The sequence below is a fragment of the Oryza glaberrima genome, chromosome 9, assembly GCF_000147395.1.
Source record: "Oryza glaberrima chromosome 9, OglaRS2, whole genome shotgun sequence".
NCBI lineage: Eukaryota > Viridiplantae > Streptophyta > Magnoliopsida > Poales > Poaceae > Oryza > Oryza glaberrima.
Genome location: NC_068334.1, coordinates 9,288,377 through 9,301,388, shown reverse-complemented (window position 1 = coordinate 9,301,388; position 13,012 = coordinate 9,288,377). Strand labels below are relative to the sequence as shown.

The window sequence follows — 13,012 nt, the reverse complement described above, 5'->3', positions numbered from 1 at the left end:
CCACCGCTCCGCCGCGCCGGTGGTCGCCGGCGGCGACCATCGGGGCGGGGGCGCGCCGCCTCCCGCCGACCGCGCCGGCGTGGCCGCCCTCGGGCGCGCCGAGTGGCGGCCGCGTGGGGCCCGGCCGTCAGCCGCTCGCGCCCTCGGGTGCGGCTGACGAGTGGGGCCCACGGCGCCGGCCGGTGTGAGCCCAGGTGCACCCGATCCACCGTGGACCGTGAGGCTGCCGCGTGGGCCCCACTCCCGTGGACCCGGTCCGCGCACCCCCTCCCCTCGGCTGACGCAATAAACCCATTTTAAATTAAAATTTAAATGAAGAAATTCGCAAATATTTATTTAAAGAGCATATAAACTTCAAATGGCCATAACTTGGCCATTTGAACTCGGAATTGGACCGTTCAAGTCTCTAATTTTTCCTTAAGAAGTCAAGAACGCATTTTTGTGCTTTGTTCCTGCTTGTTATATGGAGTTTATTAGAGTAAAAGCCCTTTTATTTTCCATTGGTCGTGTAGACGCTGCAGCTTCGGAAGATCCGCTCTTCGTGGAGGTTGAAGCCGACGTTTGGGAAAGCGAGCAAGGCAAGTCACATCATTCTTGAACATATTGGATCCCTTTTTATAAAATTATTTTGATTTAAATTATTGCATTATCGCTTTACTTAAATTCCCGCGTTATCACTGTTTTGTTTAGCCATGCCTATTTACTTTTGTTATGACCTTATTATTATTGTTATTGATATTATTACCTTGTTCACCCTAGATTAAACAAAACCCCAACTAGTGGACACTCTACTCATGGTACCACTAGTATGAATTCAGGTAGATGCTTCACTGGTTAATTAGGCAACATTAGGTGGTTTTACAACTCTAGACTTTGGCAATATTCTCATCACCTGGACACTATGGAATGGATGGACTATTGTGGAATTGGATTCACACCTCCCCCTCTATTCAAAATCCTCAAAATGGTTTTAGGCTGGGCTCAGGGTGCATGGTTTTGATAGTAGCACCTCGGCCATATAAGGATCGGTCTTCGGGCCTCTGTTGCAAAGCACTACCGTACTTCCACATGTCTAGTGGGTAAGGCTTAGTTTGTGGCTCAGTCTGGTTATAAACAAAAGTACACGGATGGAGATGGACGAAGTCGGGGGTCGATGGACATCTCTAGGGCAAATGAAGGCTACACAAGCTGCGGCCCGGTAGTCGAGATGTCATGGCACAGGGCCGGTGTCCTGCTGCTAGGGGCTCAGTCCTGCCTACCTGTCCCGGAGGTCCCGGCCGTAGGTGGGGTTGGGTCGGTACTCTTGTCTATGGCTAGGATGGGTTGGAAACTATGTCACGTCTTCCGTCCGCATACCGTGGTGGTATGTGGCACGTGGTTACACGTGAGGAAGATGTGTCTTGTGGGTAAAGATGTACACCTCTGATCAGAGTATAACCTATTCGAATAGCCGCGCCCTCGGATATGGGCAAGCCGAGCAATGTACCCAAGTTAGTGTTTTAATTCTTAAAACCTGCTTAACAACTAAAATGTGGAATGGTTGGCCTGGGTTGGCTTGGGACGAGCTGGGACCCAGGGTCGGGTTGCCAGTTCGGTCTGAATCATCGTAGGCCTTGGGTTAAGGCAGGTTCGTGTGGGTTCACGGCCTTGATTAATAATCTTGTATAGCTCTAGGATCGTATTTACAAAATAGCTTTGAGCAACTAAGTGTCTTTTAATGCTGTTTACTACAAACCCTAACCCTTATATTATAACCCCCTTGTACTCCCTTGCATTTATTCTACACTTATGGGTGTGTCTTGTTGAGTACGGTGGTTGTACTCAGTCTTGCTCAATTTTTTCCCAAACCCAGAAGAGGAGCCCCTGGATGATGAAGGCTTTGGTGTTTAGCTCGTGCCTGCCGTCAAGTGCCTGTGGTCGTCGCCCTAGTCATCCGCTGTTTCCCGTTTGTCTTTGTGTGTGCTGGGCCTTCGCCGCCCATGTAATAAATGAACTATTTACGCTTCCGCTTGATAAACTCTGAAATGTATCAACTTTTGGTGTACCTTGCCTCCTGGGACAAGGAATAATACATGCACGTAAGGAACGCCCGTTGGGTTATTTCCGGTCATGACAGAGATGGGAGGGGCTCGGGTTTTTATAGGTGGCGATGTCGGTTTGGGAGAACCGACCTTGGGTCGTTCAAGGAGAGGAGCTGTCGGTCAGGCGTGGTCAAGGTGGTGGCAGGCGGTGACGCTGATGGTGGTCGGGCAAAACGAACAAGGAGGAGGAGAAAGGGAGCTCTGCTCCTTGCTGTTTCGGGAAAAGTTGAAGGAGGGAGAGGGAGTGAGAGAGGGGCTGCCTCTCTCGGCTTTGGAAGCTAGCGGCGTGGAGCGGCAGAGCGGCAGCGCACGACGCAGGCGACGCCAGGGCTTGACGCGGCGGCAACCGAGCGGTCGGCCACGCGCGAGCGCGTGGGAACGAGCGAAGGCGGTGGAGGTTTTGGGCGGCAACGGCGGGAAGCGGCGTCGGCGCGAGAGAGAGAAAACGAGAGAGAGGGAGATCCTTCTCTCGGCGACGGCTCGTGCAGCGCACGTGAGGGAGATGGCAAAGGGGAGAGATGGGCTGGAGAGTGGATCCGGCCCATCCAAAACAGGGAGGAGGCAAAAATAGACTTTTACAGAGAAGACTGAATTGGAGCTTGGATTTGAATCGAGATTTGAATTCAAATTGCATATTTGAACTCAGCGAAATACGGAGGAGCCAAGGAATGGATTCAAGGTGGACTCGGACATTTTGGAATCGGGACAGGTATTTGGCGAGGATTCAAAGGAGGCGATTGAATTTCGGAGACTTGAATCGGAATTGGAATTTTGAGGTGGGCGATTTTGATGGCGACGAGGGGGAACAAAGATGGAGATTGAATTGAGATCTTGGCACAACTTAGACTCGCACACAAATAACGGAATTTTTGAAATTAGGATTTTGCTGAATTAGTTTTTAACGTCTCACAAAAAGCGGAGCGTTACACCTTTTTAGTTTAGGTGATATTTCAATTGAGTTCTGAAGTGCTCTATTCCGAGCATACTGTAATCATTCATGAATAAAGGGGTGCTCAGTTATGAATGTTTGAACTTGCCATTGCTCTATCGAGATTTCATCATTAGATTTTGTCATTGTTCACATGCTGGATATTGTCATAAAAGACGTGTTGTTTGTGGCAAGACTTTAGTCACATATATTAAACTTGCATCTGGATATTTAATTTTTTAGTGATAAAAGTTTTCCTTACAGCAATACCCTTTTTTCTCCACTGATGCATTACTTCATATGTGATAAAGGTATTGTCACATATACATATTAGCTTGGTCACTACTACATTTGTAAAGAATGACCAGTTTTCGCAACAAATAACACGTCATTTCACCACAATATATCTTACTTCTTGTGGTTTTTACTTCTCAATATAAACTAATATCTTATCACAAAAACCCTATCATATGTGAGAAAAGTTATTAGCAAAGGTATATTTGTGATGGTGAGTTATCGGTAATTAGTAATATGTAGTGACGAGCAAACCAGCACTAACCGTCGACAATATTGTGAGAAAAAAATTCCATCACTACACGTTCACATATGTGAGGGCACTAGTGTCTCCTGTAATTGTGACCACGATACCATCTCTAATGTACTGCTTATTAGTTGCGATAGGATTATCACAAACAGAGCCATTATCTGTGCTGAAAAAAAAATCATCACTATGCTACTTGTGACGCTAGTAGTGGTGACAACATAGTGACGACCCCAAAATTCGTCACAAGGGGGTAATTGTGATGAGAAACAGCCTTTTAGTGATGAAGTTTTTCATCACAAAAGACCTGATCCCTTGTGGTGCTAGAAGTGTTGGGTTGAAGGCCTTGCACATCTTCTGGGTTCTTTGCATAGGTGAGGCAAGTGGTTAATCGAGACCTGGCTCTTTGGAGCACCTCAACGGAGAGTAGGATCGAAAGATCCTAACTTCGGGAAAAAAATCGCCCTTGTCTTCTCTGTGATGATTCTGTGCATGATGCTATGATTGTGTATCTGCTCTGTCTTACTGCAGTTTAATTCGTGCAATTTGGTTTAAGTGCCTGCTAGCTCTTCAGGTTTTTCTGTTGCCCAGAAGTTCCGGTGTTTAGAACACCGGAAGTTCTGGACAGTCTGAGCAGACCGGAAGTTCCGGTTCTGCTGAATTTTACCACTGCAATTTGTTTGTGAATTTCAGGAAAACCTATTCACCCTCCTCTAGGCTACATCTCTGTGCGTTCAGATAGTTATATAGGATTTATAGATATAATAATGGACTCGAATTGTCATAATTTGAACTGATGTGGCAAAAATACAATAGTTTTCCCAGAATGGTACACAATACAGTATGTTGTCACCATAGAAACAAAATCACAATAGCAAAAGGGATACTATAAGAAATACAATCTATGGTGATCAGCGGTACAAATACGACATATTTGGTGGTCATATATATGAGTCTAACTACTGTTGGTGCCTCCATTTCAGATAAGCTGGCCAACCAAAGATAATCAGGAAGGGCCAAAATGAGTGCAGAAAGTTTCGAAGTATCTTCCTGCCCAAAATCCACCACACCTTAAACCCAATCCTTCCCTGTAAGAGCACGGCCATGCGGATCTGTGTCTTCATTGACGTATGCCCGTGCAATAACCCAACGGAACACATGAGGCAGATAAGCAAGGCAGTCTTGTGAGCAACTGGTGCCAGGACAACGTATAAACCTAATGCAAATGCAGCTAGCAAGCACCTGATTGATAGCCAGACCAAGCTATTGGCCGAGTTAAGGTGCTCCAAGCGGATGCTGTAGTCAACTTTGGTCATTCCTGAATACACGAGGCTAAATGTAGCCAACAAGGAGTAGACGAATGCAAATGTGATGGCCAAGACGAATGCATCGAAACCGTAGCTTCCGACGAATGTCGGCGTGCCGCCATTGGTGTGATCATCTGCTCTATAACCTCCAGGCAATGTAAAAGCTGCTGCGAATGCCACAGTTGCAATGAGCGTGGAGCAGACGGCCATAACTTGTGTAGACTCCGTAATTGTCTTTGAATCTTCTTGTTCATCGTCATCTTTTTCAACTATTTTAGAATCTCTTTCCTCACGGACCGTTCGGCAAATGCACTTCTCTTGACGATGGTCAAGGGAAGGGTTAGCATGATGTGCATTCGCAAGATGTAGTGACCTCTTTATCCAAATTCGTTGATGCTGTAATAAGCACAAGCATGCATGAGCATCAAGAAGTACATACCAAATTTGTGCAAAAAGAACATGCATTTTCCGCGCGGGGGTGGGGGGGGGGGGGGTGGGGAGAGGGGATTGTTATTACCGATCCATGAAGAAGCCCTTCTGGTATCAGCTTCCTTGATATATCTAGAGGTGTTAGACCCTCCTTGTTCAGACAATCAACTTTTACTACTGGGTTCATCAATAGACATAAAACAACATGCAGATCCCCATCTTGTATAGCCAAGTGTAGGGCGGTGTTTCCATCGTTGTCCTGCAAATTCATAATTTTAGCTGCCAGCCTTCTTCTCCTGCGAACAAACATTATGATTGTGTGTCTTCCGTTCTCAACAGCAATATGCAGAAATGTTCTTCCCTGGGCATTGCGCAAGGTGGCACAATTGGGGCTCTTATTGAGCAGTATGTTGATCGTGCCATCATTACCCTCTGCTGCAGCGACATGGATGGGGAAAGAACCCTTGTCGTCAGGCTGATACGCTGAGGATTCATCAGCATCCATCAACATACCAGTCAGAGTCAAGCTATCTCCCCTGGTTTTCCTAGGATAGAGGAACCGGTCCAAACAAAGAGTGTATATGTCTATGTGGCGCAAGATGGAGAACAATATCTTGTGGTAATATGGAATCTTCGTGGGTGGTTCTATCGATACAGCAAAATGGAGAGGTGTCCGGCCGTGTGAGTCACCTTTTCCAGTAAGGTCCCTGCTCCAATTCAAAAGCATTCCGGTCGCATCTGCATGCATTTGGAACTTTCTTTAATATCTTTTTTTAAGAGTGGGCAAAAGTTTTGCCTCCTATATTGATATAATAGGAGAAAATTATACAAAGATATGTATAGGGCTTGTCAAAACCACATGCCCAGAAAAAAAAAAGACCTTAAGTGATATCTTCGAAAATTCCAAACACCTGACACTAGTAAAAAACCATCATAGGTGCCGCTTGGGAACCGGCTATAGGTGCCAGTTTTCCAACCGGCACCTATTGGTCGGCACCAATAAAAACAACCGACCCCTATACCAAAATAGAACCGGCACCTATAAGTTTGCACGAGCCAAAAAAAAAAAAGAGCCGACTCGAATCGAGCCGGAACTCACAATCATCGTCACTACTCCATCCCCAAACCCCCAGAAATCACGAATCACAAATCACAGATCACAGATCACAGATGAAACATATTCAGAAATAAAATCATCCACAAATCACAAAAAAATCTAAAAGAACTATAAAATCATCCAACAAATCCATCGGGCGCCGCTGGCGCCACCGCCTTCGCTGGACTGCCGCCCGACCGTCCCCGACGTCCACCACCTCCCCTCCGTCCAGATCTAGCGGAGGGGAGGGCACGGCCGCCGCCAGCCGCCTCCACCGAGGTCCGCCGCCAGCCGCTGTGCCGCCTCCGCCGAGGTCCGCCGCCAGCCGCTGTGCCGCCTCCGCCGAGGCCGCTGTGCCGCCTCCGCCGAGGTCCGCCGTCAGCCGCTTTGCCGCCTCTGCCGAGGTCCACCGCCTCCTCTCCGGCCGGATTTGGCGGACGGGAGGGCGCGGCCGCCGCAACCGCCTCCACCGGACCACCGCCCGGCCGTCCCCAAGGTCCACCACCTCCCCTCCAGCCAGATCCGGCGGAGGGGAGGGCGCGCCGTTGCCCCGAGAGAGAGAGCGAGAGAGGGATAGAGGGAGGCGAGAGAGAGAGCGAGAGAGGGCGTGAGCGACTGAGCGACTCGGTCGGATGGATGGATAAGGCGGATGGATAAGGACGGGCGGATGGATATGGCTGGCTCGGCTCCATATAGGTGCTAGTTTTTTTATACAAAATCGACACCTATAATTTATTTTAGGTGCCAGTTTTTAAAAACCGGCACTTATAATTTAGGTGTCGACTTTGTAAAAAAAACCGGCACCTATACTATAGTGCCGGTTTTTCTTTAAAACCGATACTTATAATTGCTTAAAGGTGTCGGTTTTATGTGTTTTTAGTCTATGGGGGAGGAAAGCATTATAGGTGCTGGTTTTAACTGTTCCGGCACCTATAGTGCCGATTTCTATGAGCTTATTTCTAGTAATGTGAACTTCCTTAATCTCATACGAGTAAATTTCATAAAATTATATATGCTTTGATCAAATGATCATATAAATCTATAATTTAAGGAATGTATAATAAAACTAGAAATTTACAACCAAGCTTATCATTAAAATTTAAGGTGGAGTATGAAGAAAAACTACAGATTTAACAAAAGTGGGTTATCACAACACTATTTTAGAGTTTAAATCCCTAACAGTGCTAAAGTGGGTTATCACAACACTCCCTAATAGTGCTGCTGTTAGATAGGAGTTTATATACTTTGTAGTTTTGTGGTTAAATGGCACTAGTTTTATTATTAATTCTATAGTTTTGCGATGATCCATCTTAAATTTGTAGTTTTGTAATATAAGTAGTTTTATAATACTCCCTCTGTCGTAAAATATAAGCATTTTTAGAATAGTGCCAAATCAAACATTTTAAATTTTAACTACTAATAGCAAAAGGATAAAAAAAGATTAATCATGTAAATTTGATGCTACTATATTTATTGTTAAACGAACTATTATAATATGCAACTCTTTTTATTTAAAATAATTTACTTTTGTAGATATTTGTTGGTCAAAGTAGCATCTCAAAGACCGTGCCGAGGTCTAAAAAAACTTATATTTTGGGACGGAAAGAGTAGATCATTTAAAATATACAGTTTTGTGACAATTTGATCAATTTGAAATTTACTCAAAATTATATTGACTATATAATATATTTTGTCCTATATTGACCCTTGCTTGCTTCAAACATGTCTCCCTATATATTGACTAAATTACATATGTGTATTGTATTATTCCAGTTTCCAATTACTTATATCCACATAAATGAGATCTGAAAATTGTTGTACAATTCAAGTGTATATTTCAATCACAAAACTTACATGCTAGAGATATCACTTTGTCATTTCCTTTCTCTAATTTGGACCCTCCGTTGCAAATTGTAAGTTGGTTTAACTTTTTTTTTTCCCTCTTGATATATGAATAGTACTGTATTATGTGGCATGCAGTGATTGCAATTTTTCGGAACAAAATTAATTCCAAAATTTCTGTAATTTCGCCCCCATCGGCAAGCACATACCTTGCCTGAATTTTTTGTTTTTTTCTTTTTTATGAATTTGATCAAATTTTATTCAAATTCATCCAAGTTTCAAAAAAAATTGGCCAAAAAAGTACCAAAAAATTCGGTTCTTTCAGCCACCCCAGGCAAAAATCGCAATTCGAGATTGCTAACCCTGGTGGCATGCGTAATATACAAATTGAAATACTACTTGAAACATCTATAGAGTGAAAACTGAAGTTGATAGAAAGAAGAAATATGCCAGGATCAAAAGGCCAAAAAAGAAAGAAGTACTGTGAATCGAACCATATATGCATTTGTTATTATATATTGTGGGATCAAACAGTACACGCACAAGGTATTTGTGAATTACGTACCTCTTTGTCGAAGAACAGCAGCGTGCAAGACATTTTGTCCGTCAGGTCCCGAGTAGGACAGCATTTTATCATACAACGGTGAAGTGGCGCCGTTGCTTGGATGACGAGCTAGCTCTGGATCTTCCGTCATCAGCTTGTCGATCAGATCTTTGTTGCCGAGGCGGACTGCCTCGTGCAACACCGTCTCATGCTGGTGGTTTTTTTTCCTCAGGATCAGCTTCTTCCGTTGATCGCCGGCGCCATCGCCTCCAGCCAGCTCGAGGAGATGCGTGACCATCTTAACATTCCCAGCTCTGGCAGCGCAGTGGAGGGGCGTATCGACATTGTTGTTGGTCGCCTCGAGGAGGTGCCTGGCCTTGCCATAGATCAGCCTTGCGCTCTTCAAGAAGTCGCCGTCGTCTCCGCTGCTGGCCACCACATGCAGCGGGGAGTCCCCCTGAAACGTGGTTCCCTGCAGGAGGGACAACGTCCCTTCATCTTCACCTTCACCTGCAGTAGTAGAGGGTGGTGGTAGTAGGGGTAAAGTGCGATAAACCTCCAGGACGACAGCGTCGTCGTCTTGGCTGGTCATCGTCGTCGTCGTCGTCGGTGCCGGCGACTCATCGTCGTGTAGGACACCTAGAAGAACGCGCAGCCTCTGGAGATCGCCATGACTGGCGGCTCGTAGTAGCTCCGGGAGCATTACCACCTTGGGCCTGCATTCGCAGCCGGTGTGATCCTTTGGCGCCCGCTCATCATCCGGACGCGCCTCCTGCTGCTCGGTGGTAGCCGACGACGGCACGGCCTCATTTGCCGTCGCCGCCGCCGCCACCGCGGCGGTATGCGGCGGCTTCTCTCCATTGTTCGACGTCATCGTGTGGTCTCCTCCCTTCAGGCGACGGTACGGTGCTGTCGGTGCACCCGGATCGACGTCAGATATTGATCATCTGTTGGAGATGTGGGATTCCTAAATACTGCTTTAGTTTACCACCTCTGATAAAGAGTACGCATATGATGATTATGTCGGGTTCCGTATTACATACTACTCCGGACTATATAGTGCATAACATAGGTGAGTACTCACTTTGGTGAGCGCTTTTTTCCCCAATTGCATATAACATCGGTGGAGATGGCAACAAAATCCGTGCAAATTAATTTTTGGCATTTGTAGTGTTGAAAGCTTGTCATTGCTACCTTTATCCTTTTTATTTCCCTATTATAGCTAGTGTGCAACTTTTGTTCATTGTTATGTTTATAGTTCATATATAGTTGAAATAGCACATAAAGCATGCATTCTTTTATTTTATTGTTTCGTAGGTATTAACATGCTGGACATAAGTTCAATTGGAAACCTTCTACACATGGTTTTATATATCCAGATGGAACCCATTTCATCTCTTCTCACATTATCAAAACTGGACGTGACTCCGGCTTGGCCCCGTTAAAATCGAGCACTGACGTCAGCATGACGTCAGTGTCCGATTTACGTGCAAAACTACTTTAAACTGATTTTTCTCTTAAAATACTTATCCAAATCATGATCCGATTGCACCATTAAATTCGTTATAATTAAATCTTCAAAAAAAGATCACACAGTGATATATTCCGACGAAAAAAATTAGCTTATTATTGAATTATTTTTAAATGTTGCATGATGTTCCACCAGATATACCGGAATTGTTTCACTAAGTAGATCGAAAATGTTTCACTCGTTTAAATCGGGTGTTGTTTCACCTTATATAAAAACAATGTTTCAGCAAATAGCGAAAGAATATTTTAGTTCACTGCAACATTTGATTCATACATAGTGAAACATTATAATTGCACTAGGTGAAACATTTTTCGGTAGAAAAAAAAATGAAACGAATTCCCTTAATAGGGGTTTCGAAAATTTGTGGGTTTTTTTTGTTGCAATGGAATATTTCAGTTCACTGCAACATTAGATCTATACATAGTGAAACATTGTGAGTACACTATGAACAAAAAATAAACTATATTCTCTTAATAAAGGGTTTCCAAAATATGTGGGTGATTTATTGAGGGGGGGCAGGGAGCCAGGGACTGTGGTGGGGCCTAGGTGGCATGCACGCGTGCAGGGGGCAGGGGGTGGGGGGGAGCGTCCGATTTTTGCTCCCCCCGCTAGTCAACCGATCCCTGTCATTCTCGAGTCTACGGGTCGGGCGCCCGATCGGTTTGGAGAAAAATCGGGCGCTGACGACAGCATGACGTCAACGCCCGATTTACGTGCAAAACTACTTTAAATTGATTTTTCTCTTAAATTACTTATCCAAATCATGATCTGATTGCACCATTAAATTCGTTGTAATTAAATCTTCAAAACAAGACCACACATGGATATATTCAGATGAAAAAAAATTAGCTTATTATTAAATTATTTTTAAATGTTGCATGATGTTCCACCAGGTATATCGGAATTGTTTCACTAAGTAGATCAAAAATGTTTCACTCGTTTAAATCGGGTGTTGTTTCACCTTATATAAAAACAATGTTTCAGTAAATAGCGAAAGACTGTTTCAGTTCATTGCAATATTTGATCCATACATAGTGAAACATTATAAGTACACTAGGTGAAACATTTTTCGGTGGAACAAAAAATGAAACGAATTCCCTTAATAGGGGTTTTCCAAAATATGTGGGTTTTTTGTTGCAATGGAATATTTCAGTTCACTGTAATATTAGATCTATACATATTGAAACATTGTCAGTACACTAGGTGAAACATTTCTGGTGGAACAAAGAATAAACCAAATTCCCTTAATAGAGGGTTTCTAAAATATGTGGGTGATTTGTGGCAATGGCAGGTGGGAGCAGAGAATGCGGTGGGGCCCATTTGGAGAAGCAGTTTCATAGTTACTTCTACAGCGGGACCTATGAGATGAAGCTTTCTGATTTGACATCAATACAAAGGCATGATGAAACTGTGCAAGATTACATCCAAAGGTTCAGAGATATGAGGAATAGATGCTACAGTTAGCCAATCTTGCTTTCCAAGGTTTGATAACTCCGATTAAAGAGTTCTCATCTCAAGACTTTGAGAGCTTGTCTCATCTGGTGCAAAAGGTAACTCTACATGAGCAGAGGTTTGCAGAGGCTAAGAAGAATTTCAAGAAAGTCAATCATGCGTATCCCTATATGTATGATTCTGAAGAGGAAGATGACTTCGAGGTAGCAGCAGCTGAGTGGGTGAGGAGTAAAAAGGTTGTGCCATGTCAATGGGTAAAGAATTCTGGAAAAGAAGAAAGATATGACTTTGATATCACCAAGGTTGATAAGATTTTTGATTTACTACTTCGGGAGAAACAGATCCAACTTCCTGCTAGTCACATAATTCCATCGGCTGAGGAGTTAGGGAAGAAGAAATACTATAAGGGCACCCGCAATGGTTATCTATAGGCTCTCTACAAGAGATCCATGTTAGCATATTTTCCTACTTGGAAGAGATTAAATGAACAGAGAGAGCAAAGCTATCTACTAACCTGGAGATAGTCTATAGAGAAAAACGAGGCAATGGATTAGAGAGCTATAGATACCCATGTAGTTTATTGCTGAGATGTACATGTCTTATAGATAGCACCTTACTTTACCATTGCGGGTGCTCTAAGTGGCATAATTCTAGTTCTCATGCTACTAATGGTTGCAAAGTCTTCAGGCAACATATCCAATTGGCTATTGAGGGAGGAAAGATTTGTAGGATCAAATCACAATAACTAAGCCAACCAGAGGGGGGGTGAATGGTTGGTATACCCCAAAACCAAAACTTTTAGCGGAAATAAAAGTTACCCTCAAATTTGACGGATCGCGGTCTGACCAAAGTGTATGCGCCGGTCTGACCGCCTGGTAAACGTCGGTCTGACCGATGTAGATCGATCGGTCGAACCGCCAAAATCACCTCCTACTGCCTGACTGTCGCCGTCGGTCTGACCGCCCTTACGCCGCCGGTCTGACCGCCGCGATGCCGCCAGTCTGACCGTCGGTGTCCTGCTAGTTGGACTGCCGCACCTGAGAAAACACAAACCAAAGAACTCTTAAAGTGGATGACGACTTTATTGATTCTTTTTGTGTTTACAAAGTGCACCAACAGCACTCCTTACAAAAATTTCGACTAAACTTGAAACCCTAACTCAACTATCAACTCAATTGCTCTCAAAAGCGATACCGAAGGGAAAATTCAATCAAATAGTTAATTAAAGTATTCCAGAATTGAATTCCAATCAATTTGAGTT

General features: G+C 44.2%; 2 protein-coding genes across 2 annotated transcripts; both read right to left on the bottom strand.

Moving 5' to 3' along the window:
• Positions 1-4,328: 4,328 nt before the first annotated feature.
• On the bottom strand, positions 4,329-7,037 carry LOC127784077 (ankyrin repeat-containing protein At5g02620-like). Its single transcript, XM_052311264.1, has 2 exons — positions 5,375-7,037; positions 4,329-5,253 (listed from the first exon to the last, which is right to left on the bottom strand). The coding sequence occupies exons 1-2, from the start codon at positions 6,032-6,034 to the stop codon at positions 4,510-4,512; spliced, it is 1,404 nt and encodes a 467-aa protein (XP_052167224.1). The 5' UTR covers positions 6,035-7,037; the 3' UTR covers positions 4,329-4,509.
• A 1,744-nt stretch (positions 7,038-8,781) lies between these two features.
• Positions 8,782-9,642, bottom strand: LOC127783701 (uncharacterized). Its single transcript, XM_052310893.1, has one exon. It carries the CDS (start codon positions 9,640-9,642, stop codon positions 8,782-8,784), a length of 861 nt encoding a protein of 286 aa, XP_052166853.1.
• Between the last annotated feature and the right edge of the window lie 3,370 nt (positions 9,643-13,012).